General features: G+C 36.7%; 1 protein-coding gene across 1 annotated transcript in view; it reads right to left on the bottom strand.

Moving 5' to 3' along the window:
- Positions 1-290: 290 nt before the first annotated feature.
- Positions 291-12,038, bottom strand: part of cpne8 (copine VIII) — an 88,063-nt gene continuing 76,315 nt past the window's right edge. The window contains exons 19-20 of the mRNA XM_055192484.2: positions 8,222-8,295; positions 291-4,143 (exon numbers count right to left, since the gene is read on the bottom strand). Of these exons, the coding sequence (XP_055048459.1) occupies positions 3,928-4,143; positions 8,222-8,295 (290 nt within the window). The 3' untranslated portion in view covers positions 291-3,927. The remainder of the gene's footprint in view (positions 4,144-8,221; positions 8,296-12,038) is intronic.

The raw sequence follows: 12,038 nt of genomic DNA, 5'->3' as shown, positions 1-12,038 counted from the left end.
AACCAAACGTTATAAAAGATTTTTTTTATTTTTATTAAAGCTATAAATTAGAAAACATTTAGAAAAATACCATATAATACCATATAATTTAAAAAAGTATAGCATCATAAATCCCTGAACTAGCATACATTTTACATATCTATCTTATCATATTTTACTGTGATTTCCATTCGATCAATAGTGTGTACTGTGAAAATTGAACCCATGATCTCTGCTTGTGTCATGCTAAAAAACTATAATCTCAAACTTACGGAATTAAATTAATAAACTGGACACAAAACAAAAACGTATCAAGTGTTTAATGTTTATTCATAAAATAAAGAGGGGCATCATTTCATAAATTGTCATTACAGCCATTACATCACACTTCATATAATATGTAAATAATTGTTGCTTTCATCTAGTTGGTTATAACAAATCCTATCCAAGTAATAATGTATTCAAATTATTACTACACATACTGATTTGTCCCATAAAAGCAACTATAAAATGAAAGCTTCAGAGATGGTGATTGATCTCGAGCAACATAATCAAATAGGAAATATTGAATTCCTTCATTTAAAAAGTGCTACCGGCTACTTGAGTGCATTCAATGCCAGACTACACTGATATATAACAGCACCTGCATGCATGATAACAGGCCATTCACATGACTTTAATCTAGACACAATGCACAAGAGAAAGTGCTTTAATAATGAGAAGAATGCAGGAATATATTATTATATCATATAATATAGTAGATTTGGCATGGCACAAATTAATGATGTATTAAGGCAAATGTTATACCTCACAAAGAAACAACCTACAAAAGTTTTGCTTTTCAAAATACTGCTCATGCTGCAGGCAAACATGATGCAAGCCATACTAAAACCATCAAGTCATCATTAACAAACAGTATTTGTGTTTATATGATAAAGAGTCTTATGAGTGTTTGTTAACTGCTAGTTCACTTGAGCAACGACTTAAATGACCTTTAACCTTTTGAGGTGCGTATGAGTCATAGTGCTGGTAAACTGGCCCTAATAATAACTACTAAGCAACATTGTCACTAGTTATTTTACATACGAGGGTGTCACACCTGAGCTAATATGCACAATATCTGTTACTTGTAAACAATTTATTAGCCATGCAAATAGCATATGAATCATTTTAAAACAAAGAAATTAAAACAAAGTTCAATAAAAACTACTTTGACTGTTTATTTAAGTCGACATGAAACGTAATTTTAAGTGGGATTGAGATAAAGCATGACTGTTTTGTGCTTAAGATCATGATAGTGAAATGAGAAAGTAAATAAACCGGATTTTAAATGATATTGTCACTAGCACAGGGTCAAGATATAAATAAGGTAGGCTACTTTGTTTTCCTAAAAAAATATTCTATAAAAGTGCCTTCATTTGTAAAAGTTTGTGTTGAATTTGAGCAATGAGGAAGACTGCTGTATCCACTGTGTGTAGACACTCATCACATAGGCTACGAAAAGACTCGTTTCCAAATTTTAAGCATGCATGGTTTAAAATTTAATGCATGTTTTCTGCATGATTTATAAAGAGATGGATGTAGGCGTAAGCACTGTCATGTTAAATAAAAGAAGTATGAGCTGTTAGGCTCACTGCAATGTTTTTTGTCTGAAATCTGAAGGCTTTAAAGCAGAGGTACCTGATGTGAGCTCCCGACATTGACCGGACACTGTTATCTCCAGTCATGTCCTTTCAGCAGCTTTTATTCGTGTTAAAGGTTTGAATGAGGAGAAAGTAAGCAATGTTTGGTTCTGGTGCTAAAAACGTACCGGAAAACAAAAGATGGTCTGAATTGTAAAAAACTATTTAGTCATTAAGTGACAATTTTGTCACAATTTAGTCACTATACATATATTTTTGTTTGGTCTCACACAAAATATCATATTTAATTGGGTCATTCTACAAATAATTGTAAAGAATCTATAAAATTAAAAAATATCCTTTCCTAAAACCATTTACTTTTAATATGGATTTTCCCTAAATGCTATTTTGGTGTTTTCATATTGTAATAGTACACTACACTGTAAGACAAAATAGTAAAAAAAAAAAACCTTGGTTTTGTAAGTCAATTCAATCTACTATTTTAGGTTTTGACCTGTGATAAGTTGACATAACTTAAAAAATGAAGTTAAACAATTTGAACTTGTTTTTATAAGTTAAAGTAACATAAAAATATGTATGCTGAATTTGTTTTACAGTGTAAACACTCAGGGGTTGCGCACACCAAAACGTTTACACCTGCGGCCAGCGCATGTTTTCAATTGTTTCCAATCGAAGCTCTGCGTTTTTCAAATAAGCCAGCAGCTAGCGGTTTTCTTCCGTGCTGAAAACCGGCGCCCGGGGTTTTTTCCGCGCTCAGTGCTGAGCGCAAAGAGTTGAAAAATATTCAACTTTGAATGAAAAGCTCCGCTTGTCGATGTCAGTTCTCACACGGCCGTCCAATCACAGTGTAGGAGGGGCGGGACAAATATCACAGCAACCAACCATCTCACAGCTAACGTATTAGAGCTACCAAAACGCTTAGCTGAAGAAAGCTGGCACTCAGCTGAAAAACAGGCGCGTTTTCAGATGCGTTTAAAAGTTTTGGTGTGCACAACCCCTTCAAGTGAAAATTTTAAAATGAAAATTTTTAAAAAAATTATTAAATTAGGTTAAAAATAATATTAAAATAAGGGTTTTCAATTTTGTAAGTTTTACCAATTGAAGGTTTTTTTTTTCAATTTTTACAGTGAAAACCCTTTTAACTGTAAATTATAAAATAATATTGAATTTTTTTTACCACTTTTTACAACATTTTACAACAAATACATTCTTGTAACTACAAAATTCATTATAAGTGACATGCATATTTTCATGCAAGTGACTTTCAAAACGTAAATATTTGTAAATATTAAGACAATAAATACTAAAAGTTAATTAAAGATGTTTACAAATATGATGATTTAATGCATTATATATCTATTTAAAATGTGTTTTTATAGAAATGTGTACATGCAGTTTAATGTAGAGTGTAATTGTAGAATGACCCAATTAACAAACCTGCATTTAAACTGTACGTGTACCCCAAAACTGCATGCAAAACATGTCACGCGTGGTTCCCATTTTTAAAGTATGCTACATCTGTGCATGGATACAGATATGGAGAGCAGCTACAGTTCTGTGTTTATAATAATAGCTTATACAACAATATAAAAATGATGTCATATTTACTTCATTTCAAACCCATATGATGCACTTTCATCCAGACAACGTTTTGCAGAATGTCAACAGAAGCCTGGAAATGGCAGGTTATGACCTTAACTCATAACTCATATGAGTGGGAAAATATTTATTCTGATTTAAACTGAAAGTAAGGCTTTTTTCTGTTGATCTCTGCGTGTGTTGTGCTTATGTTGTGAAAGCTGAGCATTAATTCTTTACAGTCTGAGGCAGCCAAGAATACCTATGGTTGAGTCATGAAAATGAAAGCAAGGCCACGCACCAATGTGTTTCTAGAAACAGTTCATCTCACCGAGGTTGGACTCATGCTTTTTCTATAATCTCAAACTCTCGCTTTTTACATCAAAATAAGTGAAAATTCCCGTGCTCAGAGCTTTGGCAGTTCATGTTTTCACAGAGATACAAAAACATCCACGTAAAAAATGGTACGATTGTAAACGTTTGCTTCGAGGTCGCCAGACAAAAGATGTTGGTGAGACACAGAGATAGTGGAGTCATATCTGAACGAAGAGGCCACTCGATAGTTAAAAACAGTCCATCTGTAACTCTGCACAAAAGACGGTACCGAGTGAAGAGCTGTCACCTGATATGCTCATGTACTGAGTGCGTGCCGTTTCCTCAGAAAGACCTCGTGTGGTCCTGAGAGCGACAGTGACACGAACGGACGACGCGCTGTTTGTGCGATCGCTCAGATCTGTGTTTGAAGCGAGTGCATGGAGGGTACGACAGAGGTTGATGGAGGTTTGGAGGAAGTGGAGTGGGGCGCAGTCTGCGGCTTGATGCATCTGCTCCTCATATACTGGAGGAACTGATCTGGGATTTCTGCAAGAACGTCCTTTGCCAGGCGGGCCATGCTGAGAATGTGATTACCCCTGCGATCGATGTAGTCACGGAAAGGAACAAACTGTTTAAAAAAAATTAGAAACATTTTTGGAGTAATTAAAGGGTACATTTAATCTAATGTATATGTATAGAGAACAGGAAAAATATATGGTGCATTGCATTTAATTAAGAATTCAGTGAAGCATCACATACTTGAATAACAAAGTTAACAAATAAACAAAATATCAGACCTTATTTTTATATAAGTTAATATCATATTTTAACTAATAATGAATTTACATGAAAAGCAATTCCCACACACTATCTGCTTGCTGAAAAATGTAATAATTGTTGCGTTGCAACGTTTTGATCGATTGATCTTCCTCAAGCAAGGGTTGCCTGAAGAAGATCAATTGCCTGAGGAAGATCAATCGATCGAATTGTTGCAATGCAACAATTTGCAACGCAACAATATTACATTTTTCAGCAAGCAGATAGTGTGCGGGAATTGCTTTTCATGTATGTTATGAGACTTGTTGTCTTCTTATCCCAAGCACCTATCCATTCACTTCAGGTGTGCGACGCTAATTTGTTTGAACCAATAATGAATTTAAAATATCTCACTTTTGTTTAGATAATCGTAGTTCATAGGATTACTTCACTTTTATAAAAAAATCCAGATAAATTAAATTAAAACATTCATTTTTGAATTTTTTTCCATATAGTGGACTTTATAAGACCTCTGCAGCTTCAAAGGACTCTAAACAATCCCAACCGAGGCAAAAGGCAGGTCTATTCAATTAGTTTGTCATGGGGGCCAGTTTATGAAAAGCATCTCAAATGAGGGGCCGGAGATATATCAGTGATGATGACTACATTTTCCTACATTTAAACATACTCATTTTGAAACTGCATACAACAACATTAGTGCATTGTAAGATGTCAAAGTAGGCTTTTTCTGCATCCAGACATTTTCATATGTTGTATTTTAAAATTGCATAACAACATAAGTGCATTGTAAGATGCCCGAGTAAGCTTTATTCTACATTTTTATTCTACATTTAAATAGATAAATAAGAGCCATATCACACTCATTGAGAATTTAACTCATTTACTCACTTCAGTGCACATAGCCAAAATATTATAATATGGAACATAATTGTTTTATGCTGTTTTTTTTGTCAAAGCTAATTATTACGGTATGCGCGATACGCATAAAGTGGTGCAAGTGCAGGCTGTGAGCGATGTGTGATTAACTGTTACTCGTTTTAATTGCATTCTTGTGTGAGAACGATGACTTGCATAATATTTGAGCCTTTATCTGCTTTGAATTTTGGAGAAACCGCAGGATCTTTTTGTCTAGTTCACCAAATCGTTTCAACAAGTTTCCTTTATTAACATCTAAGGTTAATGTCATTGTGGATAAGCAAGTCATCATTGAGCTGACAACAATTGTCGGAAAAGGCAGTGTTTTAAGCTGGAAAAACAACAAATAAAGTTAAAACAGCCATAGAGTCCATGTCTCTTAACTCACCACTGCCAGTCATCGCGTCTTGAGACACTGGCGCGAGCGGGGGAGGCTTGCGTTGTGGACCAAAGAGTGAATATAACGTGACTCGCGCTCTGCAGCTCATGCTGTATGAAACAGACGCACGCGCATCAACTCGTAACTGTAGGGCCCGTTGTCTAACTAAGTAAATTTATTCTAGAGATGTCTTTTTACAGACTACATAAAGGGCCGGATCAAATCACCTTGAATAGCCCTGATATAAGGGTCTTATCTAGCCAAACCATCCTCATTTGCACAAAAAAAAAACAACTTTTAAGCCACAACTTCTTGTCCTGCACTAGCTGCCAGCGCGACCTTACACATTACGCAATCACGTAGAAAAGCCACGCGTTAGATATTTGAAATGCACACTTACGGACCATTTTAAACTATAAACTGACACAAAGAAATTAATAAGTACACTGTGAAAAATCCAACTTCAAAATGTTTTTTTAACAAAGAAAATTAAGTAACTTGAACAAAGATTTTTTGTTGAAGGGCGTCAATTCATTATTTTGTGTTCATTCAGCTAACAAATAATATTTTGTTGACTGGACTTAGATATTTAAGTTTTTGTCCAATTCGTTCACCCAACTTGCCAAACTGAGTAATCTGAACAAGCAATTAAAAAAACAATGGTTGGAATGGTTCCCAGCATGCATTGCGAAATGTTCACTTCTTTTGGTCAATATTTACTAAAAACGATGACTGTTTTAATGTTTGCTGGATTTATTTATGTTGATATGTTGTTAATGTTAGTTATATGTTGTATTTAGAGTTATTTTAAAGGAATGATGTTTGTTCATTGTTACCATGATTGAGAAGTGTGTGTTCAGTGTAAAGGACGGCACAGTGGGTTAACGCGCATTATTGTTACCACACAGAAAAAGGTCTCTGATTCAAAAAAGGGCAAAGTCAGACAAAGACTTTGTGTAGGAGACCTTTCTATGTACACTCACACAGTCCAAAACATGTAGATTAGCGGAATTTGAATATACTAAATTACTCTTTACCCAACTTAGTCACTAGTTGAGTAAACACAGAAATTTGCGTATTGACTAATCAGTTAAAGTTGGTTCAACTTGTTGGTTTAAGTTGACATTACTCAGTAAATTGAGTTAGATGAACTACATCGTCCAAGAGTTGAGTTAACTCAAAAAAGCTATTCAGCAAGTTGCCTTGAAAATTTAAGTTAAGTCAACTTTTTATTTTTTTACATTGTATCATTTCACATACAACAACGTCAGAACGCTCCTCTTTCTCCACACTTGTAAACACTGGAGGGGTAGTTTCATATACGTCACACGTGACCTTTCGATGTGATTACGTAATACGTAAGGTCATGCTGGCGTGTCACACAAGAAGTTGTGGTTTAAAAGTACTTAAAGGCAGAGTGCACGATATCTGAAAAACGCTTGGTAAATGGGAGTCGGGCCGAGTACCAAAACACACTTGTAGCTAATCAGCAGTAAGGGTCGTGTCTAATAACGGACATTTTTGTCTGGGTTGCGTATGTGTGGGGCGGGTCTATCAACAGAAGGTCTTATGAAAACCTTTCCATTATTTTACTCAAAGTCAACGAAAATCGAGCAGGACCAAAACATTTTACAGCTGATCGCTGTCAAAATTGTTAAGCGACGACGTCCCAAATATAACTGCAGCAATGACAGTGTTCTTAATATGACAAAGTAAGTGTTTGGATTAATGCCATTTATGTTTAATCAGTGTATACCACTTGTCAACTAAATGAATATAAGATGGCAAAGATGAATTGCATTAAAAACTTGTCATGGGTTTATTGCATTTTGTGGAAAACAATCATTCTTTTTTATAATAAAAATTTGAAAATCAAGTTATGGATTTGAATTTTTTATGTTTTTATAACCTAAAGATGCTATGTTAAAGTTTGTAACAGAAAATAGTGATTTTCATCTTGTCACTTTCTTGGTATAGAAAACAAGTTTTTACCCAAATTAGTCAAAATGGATTTATTGCGTTTTGGAACCAAACTCTTCATTTAGAGTCCTTTGAAGCTGCATTGAAACTGTAAACTGCTGAGGTCCACTAAAGTCCACTATATGGAGAAAAATCCTGAAATGTTTTTCCACAAAAAACTTCATTTCTTCTCGACTGAACAAAGAAAGGCATCACCATCTTGGATGACATGGGGTTGAGTAAACTATCAGAATTTTTAATAAAAGTGTAATATTCCTTTAAAAATTGATATTCTGTGTCCAGGACAAGGAACAATAAAATACTGTATATACATAAAAGACATTTGAATTGTAGCAAAATAAATAATGAATGCATGGTAAAATGTTCTGGGACACTTTTTAGTTTTTATCATCCCGGGGGACATAAAACTGCTCATAGTTGAAGAAACATTTATTTATATAGAAATGCATTTCCACTAGAAGCCTAAGGGGCAAGACTTTCATGATAACGGGTTTCCTGTTTCCTGTTTGAAGAATGAGACAAATCTATCATCTCTGGTAATTGACAGCACATCACAGACATGGTACACGAGCATTAGGATGAAAACAAACTTATATTGCTCTAATATTTCTTTCCAGAGATAGGACACATTAGGGAACAGGGCAGAATCTCTCACCTGAACGATGTCTCTTTCGGCAAAGCGTCCCCTGGATGATATCCTGACCTCATCTCCGTCCAGTTCAATCATCTCTGTCAAATAGAAGAAAATGACACTGTGAAACCATCACTCGCCCAATCCCCTCGGCCAAAACTGTTAAGGTGAAGAGCGCTATCACTGGTTTTCATATGATGTCAAATACATACTTTAATGTAGCAGTTATAAAATGAGTTCAGAGAGCACATACTGTACTGTAATGACTGCAGTGAGATAACCAAACCTGAATATAAATTAACTTTAATTTTTCCTTTAAAACATAAACATATCACGGAGACACAGATTTCTCTTTCACAATAGGAGTGTACAGCGAGATATAGGGAGACATATACAGTGGCAAGAAAAGGAATGAACTGGTTTTCAACAGTGATTTGCCATCAAATGTGATCTGATCTTCATCTCGGTCACAACAATAGACAAACACAATGTGCATAAGCTCACAACACACAAATAATTCCAGTTTCTTGTGTCTTTATCATTAAACATTCACAGTGCTGGAAGAAAATGTAAGTTGAACCCATAGACTAATTACTTTAATTAAAGCTAATTTGTGTCAAAAGCTGGCAAACTGGAGTCATATTAATAAAATGAGTTTAAAAGTGTGGTTTTGTGCAACGTTGATTGATTTTAAGATTGCTGTCCTTAAGAAGAATCAGCTCTTATGAATCATGCCTCTCTAAAGATATCCCATCAAGAGTTGTTAGACTCCATAAGGCTGAAAAGGGATACAAAACAATACCAAAATGAACATTTCTCAACTTTTCAAACGACAACGTGTGCGTCAGCCAATCAAATCACCTTATGCAAATAACCTCTGTGATTGGCTGTTGGCCACGCTTCAGTCAAGCCTTACGTCAAGCATTAACGCTTTCGTCCCATGTGAATGTACCATTAGGCATTCATCAGTCGACAGTTAGACAAATTGTCTCTACATGGAGACAGTTTAAAGGCGGAGTCCATGATGCCTGAAAGCCAATGTTGATATTTGAAATCACCTAAACAAACACGCCCCTACCCCAATAGAATCTGGACCTTCAGTTGATAGACCCGCCCCACACATACGCAATCCGGCATTTGATTTGATTTTATTGGCTATAAGTGTGTTTTGGTAGTCGGTCCGTCTCCTTTTCCAACGCGTTTTTCAAACATCGTGGACTCCGCCTTTAAATACTGTAGCTACCCTTCCTAGAAGTGGGCACACAGCCAAGATGACTCTTAAGGCATAACGCAGAATAGTCAATGAAATAAAGAAGAAGCCACGAGTATCAGCTAAAGGCTTGAAGACATCACTGGAAATGGCACACATCTTTGTTCATGTGTCTACCATACACAAGTCTTTGATCAGACACAGTGTCTATGACAGAACACAATGGTGGAAGCCGCTGCTCTCCCAAAAAACATTGCTATGAGCCTGAAGTTTGCAAAAGGGCACCTTGGCAAACCCAAGGGCTACTGGGAAAATATTTTATGGACTGATGAAACAAAAGCTGAATTGTTCGATAAAAATACTATGGCACAAAAAGGGCACAGCTTACCAAGGGAACATCATGATTTGGGCATGCTTGAATTCAGGCTCAGTAGAAGTTGGTTGATGCAGCAGGACTATGACCTTAAGCATTGAAGCAAATCCACCACAGATTGGCTTAAGAAAAACAAAATGTGCCATTTGGAGTGGCCTAGTTAAAGTCCAGACCTTAACCTGTGGAATGACCTCAAGAGAGCGGTTCACACCAGACTTGAAGTTGAAGCGGTTTTGTAAAGGGTAATGGGCAAAAATTTCTTTCTGAACAATGTGCAGGTCTGATTTCGAGCTACTGAAAGCGCTTGTTTGAAGAAACTACTGACAAAGGAGGTTCAACAGGCTATTAAATCCAAGGGTTTTTCTCCAGCACTGTGAATGTTTAATGGGTGTTTTCAAAAAAAGACACAAGAAAGTAGAATTATTTGTGTGTTGTCAGCCTACAGTATACGCATTGTTTTTGTCTATTGCTGTGACCTAGATGAAGATCAGATCATATTTTATGCCAAATCACTGTAGAAAACCAGTTCATTCCTAGGGGTTCACATACTTTTCTTGCCACAGTACAAGAAAAGTATGTGAACCTTTTGGGATTTCATATTTTTTTAATAGATCTGTAATAAAATATGATCTGATCCTCCTCTACGTCAAGGGTATTGACAAACATAATTAGTCTACACATAATTTGTCTTTATTGAACACACTCATTCAAGATTGAAAATGGCAGTGGAAAAAGTAAGTGAACCCTTAGAACAGGGGTGACCAACCCTGTTCCTGGAGATCTACCGTCCTGCATATTTAAGTTCCCACCCAGCTATAACACACCTAACATGCTTGATTGCCAGGTTAGATCGGGGTTGGAGCTGAACTCTGCAGAACAGTAGATCTCCAGGAACAGGGCTGGTCACCACTGCCTTAGAATTAATAACTGGTTAACCCCCCCTGGCAGCAATAATATCAACCAGGTGCTTCCTGCAGCTGTGGATCAGACCTGTACATTGTTGAGGAGGAATTCTTCCTTGCAGAACTGCTTTAGCTCTGTCATTTTCTTTGGACGTCTCATGTGTTTGGCCCTCTTCAAGTCAATCCATAGCATCTCTATTGGGTTGAGGTCTGGGATCTGATTTGACCACTTCAAGAGACAGATTTTGTTTTTCTGAAGCCATTCAGAAGGTGTTTTTGTGTTGTTATGTTTTGGGTCGTTGTCCTGTTGCATCACCCACCTTCTACACAGTTTCAGCTGACATACAGACATTCACACATTATCCTGAAGAATTGTCTGATATAGTTGGGAATTCATCTTGCCCTCAATGATTGCGAGCTGGCCAGGCCCTGATGAAGCAAATCAGGCCCAAATCATGATGTTATACTTTACAGTTGGGATGAAGTTTTCATGATGATATGCTGTGCCCTTTCTATGCCAGATGTGGCGCTGTGCGTTTTTCCAAATAGTTACTTAGTTTAGTTAGTTTTATCCGTCCAAAAAACCTTTTCCCAATACCGCTGCGGAGTGTCAATGTGCTTTTTTCAGCAATATTCTTTTTAGTAAGTAGTGGCTTCCTTCATGGTGTCCTACTGTGGATACCCTGCTTGTTCAGTGTTTTACGTATTGTAGACTCATGAACAGAGAAGTTAGCAAGTTGCAATGATGCCTTTAATTTTTTGGCTGTCACTCTGGATTGTTTCTTTCCCTCATTAATGGGTCTTTGAGGCTGTTTACACTTGGTATTAAGATGTGTTTTCATCGATCGGATCACAAGTGGACGAGAGAGACACATTACGTTTACACCTGGTATTTAAATCCGTCTCTTTTGTCCACTTTCGACCGCTTCTGTGCTGAATACTATGAGGGGGTGGTCTGTGAGACGGTGGGCGAGTCTCTCTGCTGTCATTCAAACCCGAGCGGGAGTAATTATGAGTTTATATGGATGCAAACTAATATTATGTCGGAGTGCACTGCTTGATTAGCAAGTAAACATGCTGCACAGTGTTTTGTACATGAGCTTTCTTTGAATTTTCAGCGCAATTGATAAAATAGGATCGCGCAACTTTCACACGCTTTCAAAACGAAACTACGGAGATCAGCCGCTTAGTTTTATCAGTGAAAGGCTAAAAATAGCGCTGTTCACCGAATGTTCACGCCAGAAGTCAAAAAAGACGTAAAACTTGTGTTTAATACCTCAGATTAGATAAATGGGCGGAGAGAAGGCGGTCGCGTGTGGCTGTTCGAACGCATTCAACCACATGTGCGTTCCGCAG

This window comes from Misgurnus anguillicaudatus, chromosome 6 (assembly GCF_027580225.2).
Source record: "Misgurnus anguillicaudatus chromosome 6, ASM2758022v2, whole genome shotgun sequence".
In the NCBI taxonomy this organism is placed as follows: Eukaryota; Metazoa; Chordata; class Actinopteri; order Cypriniformes; family Cobitidae; genus Misgurnus; species Misgurnus anguillicaudatus.
Note: the sequence above shows the minus strand (reverse complement) of the source record. Positions and strands in the feature narration are given on the sequence as shown.